Raw genomic sequence first — 17,194 nt, forward strand, 5'->3', positions numbered from 1 at the left:
TATAAAATGCGCAACAAGATAGCTGCACAATTACACGACAGTCTATCCCATGCAGTATTGGTTGTAATAACGCACACAAATAATTTCGTTTATTACACGGGCGACAGTGATGACGTGTTGGAGTAACTGGAGACAGGGTTTTTTTTTTAAAAAAGATGACTTTTTAACTTTCCAACTTCAAAGCGTCATGTGTGGGCTTAATCTGCCATCATGTATATTATTTTACTCAAATCATTCCCGTCCAAATAACCCAATCAAACGATACACATAAGTAGCCTCTGAATCGATAATTATGAATACATTTTAACGAAATATTTTATGGACAGACAACAAACAGTTATAATATTTATAGGCCGTTTGTAGACCGAGTTATATTCAGACGGATCAATAGAGAATGTCTGAAACTGTTTTAGATTTATTTCGAGAGTTGGTTTTAAACTAAAGGTTACTGTCTTCTATTATAAAGTATACGTATCGTCGGATTTCAGCGTCAACTTCCGTACGACGTTTCAACCCAAGACAGTAATAATAATAATAAAGTAAGCGGTGAATACATATCTCAGCATCGAGCTAATTCTCAATCTCATTTATAATAATAGTCGATAACAGTACTCGCGTGTGTTTTTTTTTTAAATTGTAGACTTTTTTCTTACGCAGACAAGACATGTACGCTGCAATGGTTAGAAATAACTAGAGACGCGACCCACAGCGTTTGAATGTCACCTACGTCGTCAGTATGCGGACGTCAGCGTTTTTTATTGTGATGCTGTCTGGAAATAAAAATATGCAGGACCCTACCTACAGAAATATACGCACGGACACCAATACTTTGATTTAAATTAAATTATTAAATTAAACATTTATTCAAAGTATTGCGTTCTAGACTCCATAGTTTTGGGTGTGCGATGATAGAGAGTCAGGAGTCAGGACAAACGATTTTAAAGGTATAGATGACTTAGAAATATATAAAATATTCAATTAAAGCCCTATATAAATACGTTATTATTTGACACAACCTAAAAAAATATACAAAAAGACCACAATTCTTAATATTAATCAGTTATATACACTCAAAACTTATAACCTTCTTAGAAAATTACACAGGAAACACACGCCTAATTACGCTTTCATAAAAAACACATACACACTGCACAGGAAGACGTTGTTTCAACTTGAGTTGTCAAACATTAGAACCAACTATGGTAAAAAAATTATAATGTTCGAAGGAGTACAATATACAATAAGTTACCCGATGTAATTGTAAATGGTAAAAGTTTTCCTATATTTAAGAAATGCCTTATTAAATATGTACAAAATTGTTTTTAGTTAATGTGGTCTCGCCGCTATGCGTTTGTGTTGGGTTATTTTTTTATTTATATAGTTATTTTTATTTTTTCGTAATTATTTTTATCTATTTATTGTATTGTATCCGAGATTAGTTTTCGAACTATATTTATGTAAATAATTTATAATTGTATTTTCTCATTTTAAATGATTTTGTATTCTTTATTTTTTTATTTTGTATTCTTTATGAGAAATAAATGTCATTTAACCGAACTATATTAATCACATATATTAAAACAATATGAATTATTATAACTCAATAATTGCCCAATTACGATGAAATATCCCAAACACAAGGATTAATTTAATTTTAACGACGAGTCTTCTCCAGCGACAAAGGCAATGTGAATAATGTACTGACGTTCACAGACCACTTTAATAAGCGTTAAAAAAACTAAATTCTTTAGTCTTCATAACCACTGGATGCTAATACCGAAAATTATTGTCTATGAAAGTTTTTCTATATATTGTTTTATGTTATTCGACAAGCTATCATACTCAGCTTACAATAACCACGAAAATTATTGCAAGTGCAGGTCAGATTGTGATTTAAAAAAAAAGACAAAATATCTTATGTGAAAAAAACGATGTCAGTTTCTTAACTTGAAGCTGCTTTATAAAAATCTTGATAGACAAACTCGAAAACTGTCTGTCAGCCAAACCAATCATTTAATCATTCATAGCCTTATATAACAGCAGCAGCGGCTCCCATAGTAGCAGCATATATATATATATATATATATATATATATATATATATATATATATATATATATATATATGAGTGGGTGGTACCTACCCAGACGAGCTTGCACAAAAAATTGTGTTCACTATTGCCTATATATATATATATATATATATATATATATATATATATATATATATATATATACACACTTGTAATTTACATTGCTAGTTAAATTTTTTGTGCAAGCTCGTCTGGGTAGGTACCACCCACTCATCAGATATTCTACCGCAAAACAGCAGTACTTGATACTGTTGTGTTCCGGTTTGAAGGGTGAGTGAGCCAGTGTAATTACAGGCACAAGGGACATAAAATCTAAGTTCCCAAGGTTGACGGCGCATTAGCTATGTAAGCGATGGTTGACATTTCTTACAATACCAATGTCTAAAGGCGTTGGTGACCACTTACCATCAGGGAGCCCATATGCTCGTCCGCCTTTCTATTCTATAAAAAAATCCTTAGTTTTGTAAGCAATAAAAAATATATTTAGAAATGAAGTTCAATAAAGCACAAATAGAGTTTCAATGAAAATTTATTTAAAAAAACACTACAACGGCAAAGCATTCCATTACCCATATCCATAAAAGCCACTAGACCTACTAAGCGTAAAAAGGATTATTTCTGATCAATAACTGATGTTCCAACCATATAGACTTTCTATTCATCGATTTCAACCCGAATTGAAGATTAACATCTATTTTCTATTAGATCTTGGTCCCAAAAGGGTTGTGTTTATTGTTTACAATCAACACGAGAAAATTACACGAATGTGCTACAAACTACTGTTAAGTCATAGTATACAAATACTCTTCATTCCAAAAACTTACGTACAATGTATTCGCAACTGATAGTAAATTTAAAGCAAACTTTAATACTTTACTCGTTTGAGAAAACAAAAGAGTTAACAAAATGTTGCCGCGTTAAAGTAAAATCGGACCTTGGAATTATCTAGAACTGTTTTTCTCCCAAAAATGCTGGTACGATTTATTTTGGATCGGACCACTATTTGTAGGCTATAAAGAAATATTAGAGTTTGTGAGGATAATGAAAGAGACAACAGATAGTTCCATTTATTCTACAACATACAGATATACAGACTAGATATACTTACCGCATAGAATACCGAAAGAATCTGAAGAGACCTAAGAAGAACCGGTAAAATAAACGTAATGATTATTTTAAAATCTTATATTTTAATTCTTTTATCTTATCTTCTTTTATCTTATTATTTTAAGATCTTAGTTATGCTTTGAACTATCCTGAAGAAAACTATCTGTTGGATGGCAGCAACGTGGTGAAACATGCTCCAACGAAATCTCCTTAAGAAGTAGGAAGGCATTTGCTCACCAGTGGGACTTACTAGCACTATGCTCACGTCACCATAAACTGCGCTACGTATCGCTTAAAATTAGGTGGAAGCAAAACTTTACGTCTTTAATCAGCTTTTAAAAATGCCTTTAACCGCTCATTTCTAACAGTCGCCTGAACTTAGCGTGATCGTACAAAGAAAACAGCCTTATTATAAGTCAAACTTCAGGCGTTCTATTTTTATTACGACGACAAAGAACAAACTAATGTTTAAAAAAACGAAGTATTCTTCTAAGAAAAAAGTTAAGCGAAGACACTTATACTAACAGCCAATTAGTTTAAAATTTAATTTATTATTTGCATTCAAATCAAATTATGTTCATATTAACAACTGGCAAGAGAATTGATTTCAAAGCTGATTGGTTTGCATAGATTTTTAGCTCTTTCTGTAACTATATACTGTACTGAATATATTCTGCCTTTGTCATATATATATATATGACAAAGGCAGAATATATTCTGCCTTTGTCATATATATATATATGACGAATGTGATACAACCGCTAGTATGTGTACTCGTACAATTGTATATAGATTTTAATCGTATTATGGGTGGAAATCTAAATGTAATCTAGTAACGGGCCATAATCGTTAGGACATTTTCTTAGGGTTAGTAATTATTTTTAATTCATTCGTCAAAAATGACATATAAGTCGTTTTTGCGTATGTTTTCCTTCTAGACCTAGCTAGATTGGATACTGTATAACATTTATTAATTTTAAAAATATAGTTATTTACAATCATAAATATTTTACATAATAAATCCGAATTCCACCTAAAAAAAAAAATATATCTAATATGAGTTTATTAAAAAAAAGTCAATATTAAAAGGAAACAAGATAACAACAAAATGCTATTACGGTAACAACGTAGGTACTGGAATTCAGTAGCTTATTCGAATGGCAACATGTGTTAGTATTAAAAATAAATGACTTTCGCGAACTTTAATAGTCGATTTATAGACCAAGATTACATCGTTCGGGTAATACACTTTTAAAGTGTGTGGAAAACACTTGAGTTTTAAGAATGCTTATAGCAAATAGTTTTTAAACTTGCAAATTTAAAAAGCTGTTGTTTTTGTTTGTATTGGCATTATTTAAGTACTTTATTTTATGAATTAGTTAGTATGTTGGGTAGATAGCCTATCTGATAGTAAGTGGATATTAACCATACTTTGCATCGACAATGTGCCACCTTGGGAACTAAGATGTTTTATCAGTACCTGTTATACTGGCTAACTAAGTATTGCTGTTTGGCGGTAGAACATATATCGACGCAAAACTGATAACCTACTATAAAACAAGAATCCAAAAAGTCGTCGAGTGTCTCCAAACGTTACTTTACTCCAGAAAAACTGCTCAGCTTATACAAAGCACAACTAAGGTGTTGTATGGAGTACTACTCTCACCTTTGGGACGGCTCTGCTAAGCACTATCTTCGGGCTCTAGAGCTGATTGAGAGGCATGCCAGGAGGCTGATAAGATACGACAGATTGGTCGAGTCTAGACACCAAAGTCTTGAACATCGACGTGTGGTTGCATCACTTTCAGTCTTCTATCGGATACATTTCGGAGAATGTGTGCAGGAATTACATTAACTAATTCCTTTTACTTTCGAACGGCCAGGCAAACGCGACCAAAGCGCCATAGGTACACAGTGGAAATTCCCCGTCTACGTATGAAGCGCTTTGAATCCACATTCATCATTTGCACTGCGAAACTGTGGAATGCTTTGCCTGAGTTCGTATTTCCTGATAGGAACAACATTGGTGTCTTCAAATCCAGAGGGAACAGGTTTCTTTTAGGCAAGCGTGCTACATCCTAGACCGTGTTGATGCTTAAGATCAGGCGAGTCAACGGTCAAACGCTTGCCTATTAAGAAGTGCAGCTTGTTTTTTTATAATGTATAACTTGGATTAGTTTTAATATTAATTATAACTATTCGTAGTTGATTAATTATTATGGAAAACATATGGAATTTGCGTGTTTCTAACTTTTTTTTCTACACTTATAATAGAAATACCCATGTACCAAGTTTGTTATTAAAACTTAAAAAAAATAGCTATTATATAATGTACATAAAATAAAAGTGTTTTGTTAGCATATAGGCATTCACTTCTCACGGTCTTACTTATGAACAAGGCTTAGCGGCTTTTTTGTTAAACACAGATTCCTATGAGTTATTCCTTACACCGTTGCTTGCCTGGAAGAGATCGCTGTGTAGCGATAAGGTCGCCAAAATTGTATACTACTTTTATTTAGGCTGTATTGTATTTTTTATCTTTGCGGTGTGGAATAAAGTATAAATTAAAGTAAAGATTTATTTCTCTGTGTCTTTGTTGTATAAAAACGTATAAAAAGTGATCATTTGTAAATTAAGAGACGAGAAGCGCTCTCAGTCTCATAATAATTACGCAATTACCTCTAAAATTCGCAACGGGATAAAGTTTTCTTCAAGTTTCAAATATGATATTGATTAAAATAAGAATAACCATCTTGACTAGAATCGTTTATTGACTTAACAAAAAATATGTTTAAAATTAACTTGCTTAAAATTATTGCGAGTAAATATTTTACGGCTTTACTTATAAATGTTGTTTAGAAGGTGATCAGTTAAATAATGCTGTATCTCATTCTTTCAAATGTCAAATCATTGATTACAGAAAGAGAGGACTCAATATTTATCTGAATACCCGCTAAACAAGGTTAATAAGTAAGATCGTGAATATTTAGGTAACTATAGGTTGCTTTCGAAATTACTAATGTTAACAGCTACACTGTTATCTGTGTCTAATAAATGACATTCTTCAAAATCATTTCGTTTCTCATCAACTTTCTCATAATTGTTCTTACAAAGAAAATCACTGTCACACACAAAATCATTTCTACCATCTTCTATCATGGAATCATCAAAACTTGAGTCCCTATATCGTTTCTCGGTTTCATTGTGATAATTTTGGTATCTTTCAATTTCGAAATCTGGTGAAATTGTCTGACCTTCTAAAACAGATTCTTTGCCTAGAATATCATCTGGTTCTAATGAAGCTTGAATGGAATTAGATATTTCATTGTACGATCTAACGTTTTCGTTTTTCACTTCGTATTTTACTTCTGTCATTTCTAAATTTTCTCGATTTTCTAAAAGTGGTTTAATGTTCATTAAATTAAAATTTGGCATCATTCTAGTATCCCAAGGATTTTGTGATTGATGATCAGATGTAGAAGCTTCTACATCTATCTGCGCGTCTTCTAACTTTTTGAAAGATCCTAAATTGTATTGAAGTGGTATTGAAAACGATGGTAAATCAACTTGACTGTTCTGACGAGTTGGCAACGCTGATATGTGTATGGCTGGTCCTTGTTGCTTGGCTTTTGACATGTAGCTGTTTTGATTCGATGTTTCGGCCAAATTTATGATTTGTGATGATGAAACTATAACATAAAACCACAATGACAAAGAATTCATTAAAGTTAAATCATTACATTTTTAAATACAAAAATTTACAAGTTAGTCATTATTACCCGGTATAGTGATGAAGTCTCTCATCTCTAGTGCAAGAGCTGATGGAGATCTTGGGTCTGGAGATCTCGTAGATCGTGGAGGATATGGCTCACATCCAGCCTTTTGCTGTTTACGCCACTTTGCACGCCGGTTTTGAAACCATACCTACAAAAATATTTAAATAAATTAATTAACTAAAGTATTATCACGCTGTTCATTTTTAAATTATTTAATCGAAATTTCATAAATAATTTACCTAAAGTACTGAGAAAAACAGAAAAAAGCCTTGTTTTTGTAAGCAATGTGATATCAATGACATTTATAACATACGTTCCACGATATTATTCACACAATTTATACATGCATATAACTTTAAATACCTACATGTACCGCTTACATGCATTTATGTACGACTTAAGTCAGTTCAAAGAATCTTTATTCTCAAAAAAGACTCGCTCACATGAGAAAAACATGACATAAAGTTAAATATAATAATGGTCGCCACATAGGTAGGCACTCAGCTAACGAGATATCAAGTAAGTTTCTTATGTTACATCAGCATTAATTTTCCAAAATATAGTTGATTGTTAATTGAGCTTACATTTTTTATAGTAGGTTGTAATTTATTATAAAATTGTACTTCTTCAAACGTTATATCTTTTCGTGCATACTTAGTTCTAATTTTCGGGAGAACTAGTAAACTAGGTCGGCGGGTGCTACGCTTACTTACAAGCTTCACAAAGGACAAATCAAGATACAAGGGTTATATATTATAATATACTTGAGTACTCTTTAGAAACATGGTTATATTATAATTTGACACATATATATCCAGAAATCTGCATTGGAGCCGCGCGGTAGAATAATCTCATAACCTTCTCCTCCTCAGAGAGTAGTATTGTATTTCATTAATATTTATAATGTATATATATACTATGATATGATTTTTTTTATTCAGGCGGACGATTATATGGGCCACTTGATGGTAAGTGGTCACCAACGCCCATAGACATTGACATTATAAGAAATGTTAACCATCGCTTACATCACTAATGCGCCACCAACTTTGGGAACTACGGTGTTATGTCCCATGTGCCTGTAATTACACTGGCTTACTTACCCTTCAAACCAGAACACAATAACACTAACTACTGCTGTTTTTCGGTAGAATATCTGATGAGTGGGTGGTACCTAACCAGACGAGATTGCACAAAGCCCTACCACCAGTAAATTATACGTATGATTTCAGCAAATTATACGTAGGAAAATTTGCCATACTCACTTGGACTCTAGCTTCTGTCAAGTCTATCCTCATCGCCAGTTCTTCCCTGAAGAACACATCGGGATAGTGAGTTTTATGGAATGCTGCCTCCAACTGCTCCAATTGAACATTCGAGAATGTTGTCCTTGAAATAAATTATTAAGTTTAAAACAAAAAACGGCCATCTGATCCCAAATTAAGCTTGTACTATGGAAACCAGACAACTGATATACTATATATACTATTTTTCTTTTGTAAATACATACTTATATAGATAATTACACCCAGACTCAGAACAAACATACACGTTCATGCACACAAATATCTGCCCTGGGTGGGAACCGAACCCACAGCTTCGGCGTGAAAGGCAAGCATCTACTAACCACGCCGACCGGCTCGTCAAAATTGGCATCATATCAGTGCCAACATCTATATCTCGTTGGTTTAGTGGTTAGATTTAAGGTTGCAAATCCCGGAGTCCTAGATTCAAACCCCAGGTCAGGTTAATAAAAGTTATTGAGATTTTCTGTCTGTGTAAATTTGAGCCCCAAGGATAAACTACTTCTTATACTTTAAATCTTTCCTCCCTCACCATAAAACGTGAGTAAAGCCGCGGGCGAAAACTAGTGCACAAGTATAAAAAAATAAACGCTAGCATGTGATTATCATGAATCAGATTAGACCTTACCTATATCGTCGTTGTTTTCGTTTCGGGACGTCGTTCTTTGCACCTGGAATTAATAATAATTTTGTTTTAATATCAATCAATGTAAACAGTAAATTATGATCTCAATTTATTTCTTACTGTTAGGTGAATATTCTTCATCTTCTTCATACTGCTGATTGTCCCCAGTCTCCTCTGAAGGTTCCGGGTTAGAAGTGTAAGTGTCATTGACATCGGCTTCAGGACGCTCGCATAGAACTGATCCGGGACCTAGACTGAAAGTTAAAAAAATATATTCACTCTAAAATAAAAAAAATATTAGATCAATTATTTCTTAATAACATAAACTATCAAAATTGTAAATTAAAATAAAAAATAATAAAAGCAATACCTATTCTAATATTCCTATTTACCTCTTCGATTAAGCGTATATCTTGTATAAGGAGTGAGGAAGACAATAACCCAAGGAGCCAAGATCGAACCTACGACTTTTACTTACTATGCGGTCCGTAAACCATTGCGCTATTGACGCTTAATTCAAGAAAATTGTATTTTTTCTAAGGTATAAAGACAGTGATTCTCTCACGATATTTGGTATCGAGCACGAGACGCATTACAGGCGTACGCACCTGAAAATTCTGTAGTGCTTACCCGGGTTTGAATCCGTAATCTTCGGTTAAGATATATATGTATATACTTACCCATTAAAGAGGTTTGGTATATTATAACAGAAGCTAGTAGTGGGTGAGACGTCATCATTTAAAATGGCTGCCGAATCGAATCCAGACGCGCTGGCGTTCGCTTCGCGATCCAATGATTCCTCCATCTGAAGTCAGATTTTCTAAATATTATGATGAATTGATACTTTTAAATACATAAAGATTTTAAACTTATATAAAGTTTATAAATTATAAATTGTTCTTGACTTTAATTACTTTGTCTATAACAGAAATATTATTATACATCTTCGTATTATAAATTAGAAAGATTGTGTTTTAATAATTGTCACACAATAAGTCACAAACCCAAGAAGCGCTGGCTCGATGTCGTGAAGGACGACATGAGAGGGCACGATCTCACTAAGGAGGATTCTTTAGATCGGGCAAAATGGAGGAATAGATGCAGGAAAGCGGACCCTGGTTTTACTAGGCCAGTAAACGCTAGACATCAGAAGAAAAAAAGAAGAATAACTCTCAAGCGACTGGACGAATTGTGATAAAATTTTGTACAGAAGTCGATTATGTCGTATAATTTAATTAGTGTTTCTTTATACGTTACAACAAATCACTAAAATTATTCTCATATTGTAATAAAATTCTAGCCCACCATGCCGCTCTAATGCAGATGGCAGATATTTAATATACAAATCAACGATTAGTTTTACCAAAATACATTCTGACGTCAAAATAAACAAGTAACCCACACGCCATACCCGTTGTAAAATCAATGTTTTCCTTCAAATAACTTATCGCGTGCTTGCCAGTACATATTTAGTTTAACTTTCGTATTAATCATGCGACATTTAGAAAAAGGAACTATTTCTTTATTCTTGAAGTATTTTTTTATTTGATTTGTATTCTGAAAACAAATAGCTCTATATTTTCCTTTAATATTTTTTTTTTAATTGTATTTACCAAAAATAATATATTTCGTTATAAAAATTATAAAATTAATCAATAATTAAAAATTAATTATTTTCATATTTGAATAAATACACTAAATGCATCACATTTAAATAATCATCAGTGAAACAGAGTTAAGTGACAGCCTGTTAATGTCACCGCTGGGCATAGACTCAAGGTTTAGACCTTATTCTACCACGCACTCCAAAGCTGGTTCATGGATATTCATGTGGCAGAATTTCAACCGACTCATTCGACTTTCACCGCCAAGAATGAATTAATAAACATACACTAAATGAACTTAACCCAGGATTGAACCTGCGTCTTTTAACGCTAAAAGTTGGAGTAATGGCGCAAATCAATCATCATTTCGTTTCGTATACAGCATGAAATGGTAGCAAGATACTAATTTCATTATTTATACAAACAGTAATTTTATCAATATTATATTTAGATAGATAAATATAAAAATGATATATCAAAAATATACTACTTACAATATATATTAAAATGACTAAAAAAACACACTAAAAATAGAATACGTCTAAAAATAAAAAATAAATATGAAACGATTTGTTTCCATTTCTATACGATAATGTTATCGTATTTATTTTTATATTATTTTATAACGGCAAACGAGCAATTGCTAGTAGGAAGTGACATTTGTTCACAGACATTGATGCTGGAAGCAATAAGTTATTCCTTACTAAGTAAGACCTCTGTACCATGGGATCTAAGATGTGATATGGTGTTTCTAATTCTTCTCACTAACTCCTGAAGGCAATAGACGGTATTAATCTTAAGTAGAATTAATATGGAATACAAGGTCATATTTATTTATTTATTTATTGAGGATCACCTATATGACAATAACAGCCTGTTAATGTCCCACAGCTGGGCTAAGGCCTCCTCTCCATTTTGATGAGAAGATTTGGAGCTTATTCCACCACGCTGCTTCAATGCGGATTGGTAGAATACACATGTGGCAGAATTTCAATGAAATTAGACACATGCAGGTTTCCTCGGGATGTTTTCCTTCACCGTCAAGCACGAGATGAATAATAAACACAAATTAAGCACATGAATATTCAGTGGTGCGTGGCCGGGTTTGAACCCACGATCATCGGTTATGATTCACGCGTTCTTACCATTAGGCCATCTCGGCCAACATGACAGTAACAATTACACATTAAAAGTTTACAAATTAATAGGTCTCAGGGTAAAAGTTGCCATACTTATAGGCAACCACGACATGCAAAATGACACTAAGCATCTAAAATAATAACGAAAGAAAATAAAATAAATTTAACACAATTTGAAAGTATAAAATGAAATATAAGTAGTATTATTATAACAATATTACTAGAAACTATATAAAAACAAAATAAAGACAAATAAAATAGAAATTAATTGTTATGAGCCAACAACGTATACCTTAAATAGTTCAACAGAAGTCTTAAATTTGGAAAGCTTATTTGAAAATATATCGATATATTAAGTCAACATAAGATTAATATTTAAGATTAATCTTCTACGAGCTATACACATGTATCGAGCGAATCAGACAAGTAAAGTAACAGCACTTCTGGGTCCGTGGGTGCATTTTTCTTTTAGGAAAATTCGTAGAGCTCGCTCAACCAATCCCTGTGTGTTGATAATTCCACATAAAGCAGAAAAAACAGGCATGTTTTGGATAAAAAATTGTGAGCACAAATGTATATATAAAACAGTAATGCTTATTTAAATTAGGACCCGCTTTCTTCGGTTAAGCTCTGAATAATCTACTAGATCTTCTTGGCTTATATAATTAAAATTTTCATGAAACCTATTATTAAGCAACCGTATTAAAAGTTAGTTTTTAAAATATTAATAACTTATAATATAATAATGATAATGTTTCAATTTATTAATAATGATTTCAAATCTTTAATATCAAAATCAATTGCAAACGAAACTTTTTTTATTAATAAAATATTTTGAAAATGTTACAAAATGATAATAAATCGTTGTGATAATTCGTTTACTTCATGATTATTATATTAATTAAATGGTTATAATATTCATATATCAAATTTTATTAATTAAACCAATTTAAAGTTCGTTTATGTTGTTTGTTTATAAACTATAAACACGGAAGGTGATTGACCGTCATAATGCAAGCCGAGCCGCGCCGACAATACTTAAATTGAATTAAATGCCTATAATTTAGTTAAGTTTATTAAATTACTACTAAATGAGGATAATTTGTGTTTTCCCTTTACAACTTCGAAGACAGTTTTGTTGGCGCGTTCGCGGCCGCGCGTGCCTCTTTTTCGCGCCAAAAGTTTGACATCTGTCACTTGTTTGACAACAAATTGCGGTTTTTAATGTTAAATAAGTTTTTGTCAAATCGCGTGTAAATGAATTAAGCGCTGTGTTTTGATTTAAACGTAAATAAAATAATATTATTTTAGTGCAGCAAAATTTAGTGCTTAAATTTAAGTTAAATGATTAAATAGGATTTAAATATTGATTAAAAATTATAACTAATTAATTAATAAAAAAGTGAATATAAATATAATATAAGTAAGGAATGTAATGGTTTAAATTATTTTATGTGCAATAAAAATACAAAGAATTACTTTGTTATGAAAAACCGGATAAATATATTGTTTTAAAAATAATTTAAACAGGTATAAAACAACGTAATGTCTAAAATTCTCATATTGTATTGAAATTTAAATACCTTAAACAAAAAAAAAGTGTCAGTGTACTAAAAGCAAAACACAATAATTATACATAATTAAATATAGTTAATTAGTTTATAATATAATTGAATTAAATAACTCACCCTTACAAATGTGTTTCCATGCTTTATAAATGTTTTTCGATAAATGAAAAATCGCGTCGAAGGCAGCAACTATTGTCACGTGGTCGGTTGTACTGAAGCGGACAGAGAGGATCGACTGACAGTATTGGAATATAGAAACGAATGGAGCAGCAACTATTTTGTTATAGTTTTTTTTTAAATATTATTGTACTTTATATATTTGTTTTATACTTTGTTATGTAAATTTGTATTCCGGTATATAAATGTACTTATTTATTTTTTATTTATATTTACATTATTAGATAGTTATTGACAGCAATAATATTGCTTGGATTTTGAGATGTAATGCAAAAAATAATATTATAATAATATTAATATTATTTTATTTTATTCTATTATATTGTGCGTTTGCTATTTTGCAATGTAATTATAGAATATATATTATTTTTAATTAAAATTTGGGGGTTTCTGTTAAGAGATTAATAGCTGAAATTTAAATAATGTGGTTGTAACAAACTCTTCGGTTTGGATAGCATGATAACATAGTTGGATAGAAAGTCATGGATCCTGTGCTTAATTCGACCTTGGTGGTAGGGTTTTGTGCAAGTCGGTCTGGTTATGTTCCGCCCACTCATCACGTAATTTACTGTAAAAAAGCAATACCTATATACATATTATTGTTATGATCCTATTTGATGAGAGTGATAACGATCTTATTGTAAGCAAGTGTAATTACAGGCACTTTTTTGAGAAACTATAGCAGCCTACGATGCTTAATATCTTCACGCACTTGACTTCGGCGACAGCACGAGTTCAACAGCACAGTTTCAACTTTATTGGAAGAGCGATGCTTACACGCATCATAGTATACGTACAAAAAATATACAGGTCCTTAGAAATTCAAATGAAGTGGCGTGGAGTGGAGTTCTATTATGATATCTTAAAAATATATAAATTTATATATTAAAATCATATAATCATCTCCATATCTTTTTATCCTGCCTAGAAAACCAGTGACGTTTACTATTACGAAACCTATATAAGTATATGCACCGTACGTTTCGGTGCTAAGCCAAGCTCAGCTGGGGGAGGCGGGCGGTGATGCCGTACAAGTGATGTGTATCGCTGTCGGTGTTGCGGCTTTAAGCGTACGTTGGGATGATTCTATTGGTGTTATTATTTCGATGATTGACAATTGAAAAAATATGTTTCTAGCACCTCAACGTTTGTTGTAGCTAAAGCTTAAAAACAGGCAACGACTATAGCAGTTAAGGAAAATATTTGCTCCTATAACACTGGTTAGTATATATATTAATATATCATACTTAATATACTAATCAGAGCTATAGAGCGAGCTATGTTCGATCTTTGAAGGGTTATATCAGAAAATGATCATCCGAAGAAAAGGAGTAAATAACATAGCTAGCAAAATTCTCAGACAGAAGTGGCAATGGACTGGTCACGTATGTCGAAGGACTGGTGACCGTTGGAAGAGACGAGTCCAAGAGTTGTGGTCACGGATAGGCAAACGCAGCATATAGGGCCCTCCGATCAGGTGTAATAATTTGACTGATGAAGACTTGAAGGTGGCAAGATCGGACTGAATGAGAAAAGTGCAGAACTGGAAGCTTTCGCATCACGGGAGAATCCTGTGTCCAGCAGCGCTTTACGATTTACTTTTGATGATAAATTATGGCTTAATCTTTGCTAGTTTTCTGACGTTCTTTGTCAAGTAGCCTAAGTCATAAATACAAAGTGGGATGAAAACCCGTTTATTCAAAGAGAAACAATAATCTAATTTTCATTTTAAAAAATAAATAAATGCTTAACATTACCTACTACTATCAGTTCTTTATTACTTCTACCAATAAAAAACTCAGTGATCACTCTTTTTCATCAATCATATTCTATGTATAAGTCATCATATAAAATAAAATTTATATTTCATTAAAGTACATCATAGGTTCGTCAGGAATCAATTTCATAGGATTAAAAATATTTTTAGACAATAGCCAAATGCCACCAACATTACCTTGAATATTATTGTTAATATTTGTTTATATCGCAGGAAGAAATAATAATAATATCTGAAATTTAATGACAAAATTCTTGCTAAGAAATTAGGCGAACCATGGGCAACATGTATTTGTTAGGTCAAAAGATACATAACTTATGTTAAACATTATACATAATGAGACCCAAATCATCTTTTTGTATCAATTTGAATAGTTAAAATTAATTTCAAAACGTATAAGTGAACATATTATAATTTTTTTCATTTGCAATAAATAATAATACATAGCAAAATATATGCCACATTGTTACCTTCGTTACTTCTAGCCTGAGATTGGAGGTACCAGTAAAAATCCTCTCTCGCGCCATTACAGGAGAAACATCCGCATATTGACCAAACGAGATTAAGCTCTTGAACAGCATAAAAACAATAAAGCTTTGGGTGAAGTCGGAATCACAACAGATTTGCAGCAAAGCAAAGCTCAAAGCAAGTGGGACTCCAGTCTTGAAATAGCTAGCTATCCTTTTTAATTTTGTCATCCAACAAAACAAAATCCCAGCGGCGTGAAAGTAGGGTTGAGGTGGTACTGTCTTTCAAGAAAGGTCCTCAACGACGATTTGACGAATTTCAGTCCAGATCGAAAGCTGGCTTGCCGAGCAAGCTCATCATCGAGCTACAGCATCATGGACCACATCCATACTCTTTGAGAGATTGTGCAGACGAAAGAGATCAAGCAAAATTATTTACGTCTTCTGTGCGAGACGATTACGAAAAAGCCTTTGATTCTATCGAAATATGGACACTGCATTTGGAATATATTGAGGTCCATGGGAGTCTGTATAGAGCTACTATAGTAATTGTTGAAATCTAGGACTGTAAGATAGAATATATAATCCCCTTTGGATTCAACTGCGCAGAGAGGGTGAGACAGAAGGAAAATATTTATCCAAAACTGCTCACCTACGTGTTGGAAGACATCTTTGAAGCGTCGGATTGGATTGAATATAGAGTCAAAGTAATCGTCGAGTCCACTACACATCTCCGATTTGTGATTAGTCTCTTTGGCGGCGAGTCTTGGTATGAACTTGGAGAAGGTTTGACAAGGACAGCAGACATATCGTGCTAGTGTATGCGTCGAAGGGAATCCCCTCGCCAATATACGTACTGAGGTCAAATCATGTAGCTCGATAGGAGCAACTTCGCGAAGGGAGGCGATCGAGAATGATTTTGGCATAAGAATTTGAAAACTTTCGTCAAGTCCTCACGTTACCTACACCGCAATGATTGTAGACGAATTTTTTCAACTGACATTCGCGCAATGCGCCTATGGGTAAGACTAATTCTCCTATGCCGTGACGGCAAATAGCATACCCCCTTTCCGCTGTCGCTCTCTACTTGTATGCAATCTTCATACTTTGCTTCTATATATTATTATAATAATAAAAAAAAATGTATGTATTTATTGGTTTACTTGAATTATTTAAATCAGTTTCAATGTTTCACATCTACCAGGCGTCTCGTGACGGATACTTTTTCCTTTTGATTTTCTTTTTATTAGTCTTAAGATTTATTTTAGTTCCTGATGTAGGTTCGGACTTTGAGCTTGCGGATCGAGTAAACGCCGAGTTTCGATGTGCTTTCGGCAATCCGCGGTCCGTTTCAATCACGAGAAAAATATTGTTAAAATAGATCATCATTTTTTCACATCACGACATTTTTTTATATATTTTGTCGTGTAAAACGAAAAAGAAATCATATTTGTTATCATCTCAAAAGAATCTCATCGGGGTTGCCACAAATCCTAACGCTTTTTGTACAGTACAACAGAGACCTCAAGTTTCTCAAGACCACAGTTTTCAATTAGTAC

At 32.7% G+C, this 17,194-nt stretch overlaps 1 protein-coding gene across 1 annotated transcript; it reads right to left on the reverse strand.

Moving 5' to 3' along the window:
- Positions 1-6,007: 6,007 nt before the first annotated feature.
- Positions 6,008-13,415, reverse strand: LOC126777897 (protein zerknuellt 1-like). The gene is made up of 7 exons (XM_050501196.1): positions 13,335-13,415; positions 9,584-9,708; positions 9,024-9,157; positions 8,907-8,949; positions 8,240-8,363; positions 6,978-7,122; positions 6,008-6,887 (listed from the first exon to the last, which is right to left on the reverse strand). The coding sequence occupies exons 2-7, from the start codon at positions 9,706-9,708 to the stop codon at positions 6,193-6,195; spliced, it is 1,266 nt and encodes a 421-aa protein (XP_050357153.1). The 5' UTR covers positions 13,335-13,415; the 3' UTR covers positions 6,008-6,192.
- Positions 13,416-17,194: the final 3,779 nt, after the last annotated feature.

Source organism: Nymphalis io, chromosome 24 (assembly GCF_905147045.1).
Source record: "Nymphalis io chromosome 24, ilAglIoxx1.1, whole genome shotgun sequence".
In the NCBI taxonomy this organism is placed as follows: Eukaryota; Metazoa; Arthropoda; class Insecta; order Lepidoptera; family Nymphalidae; genus Nymphalis; species Nymphalis io.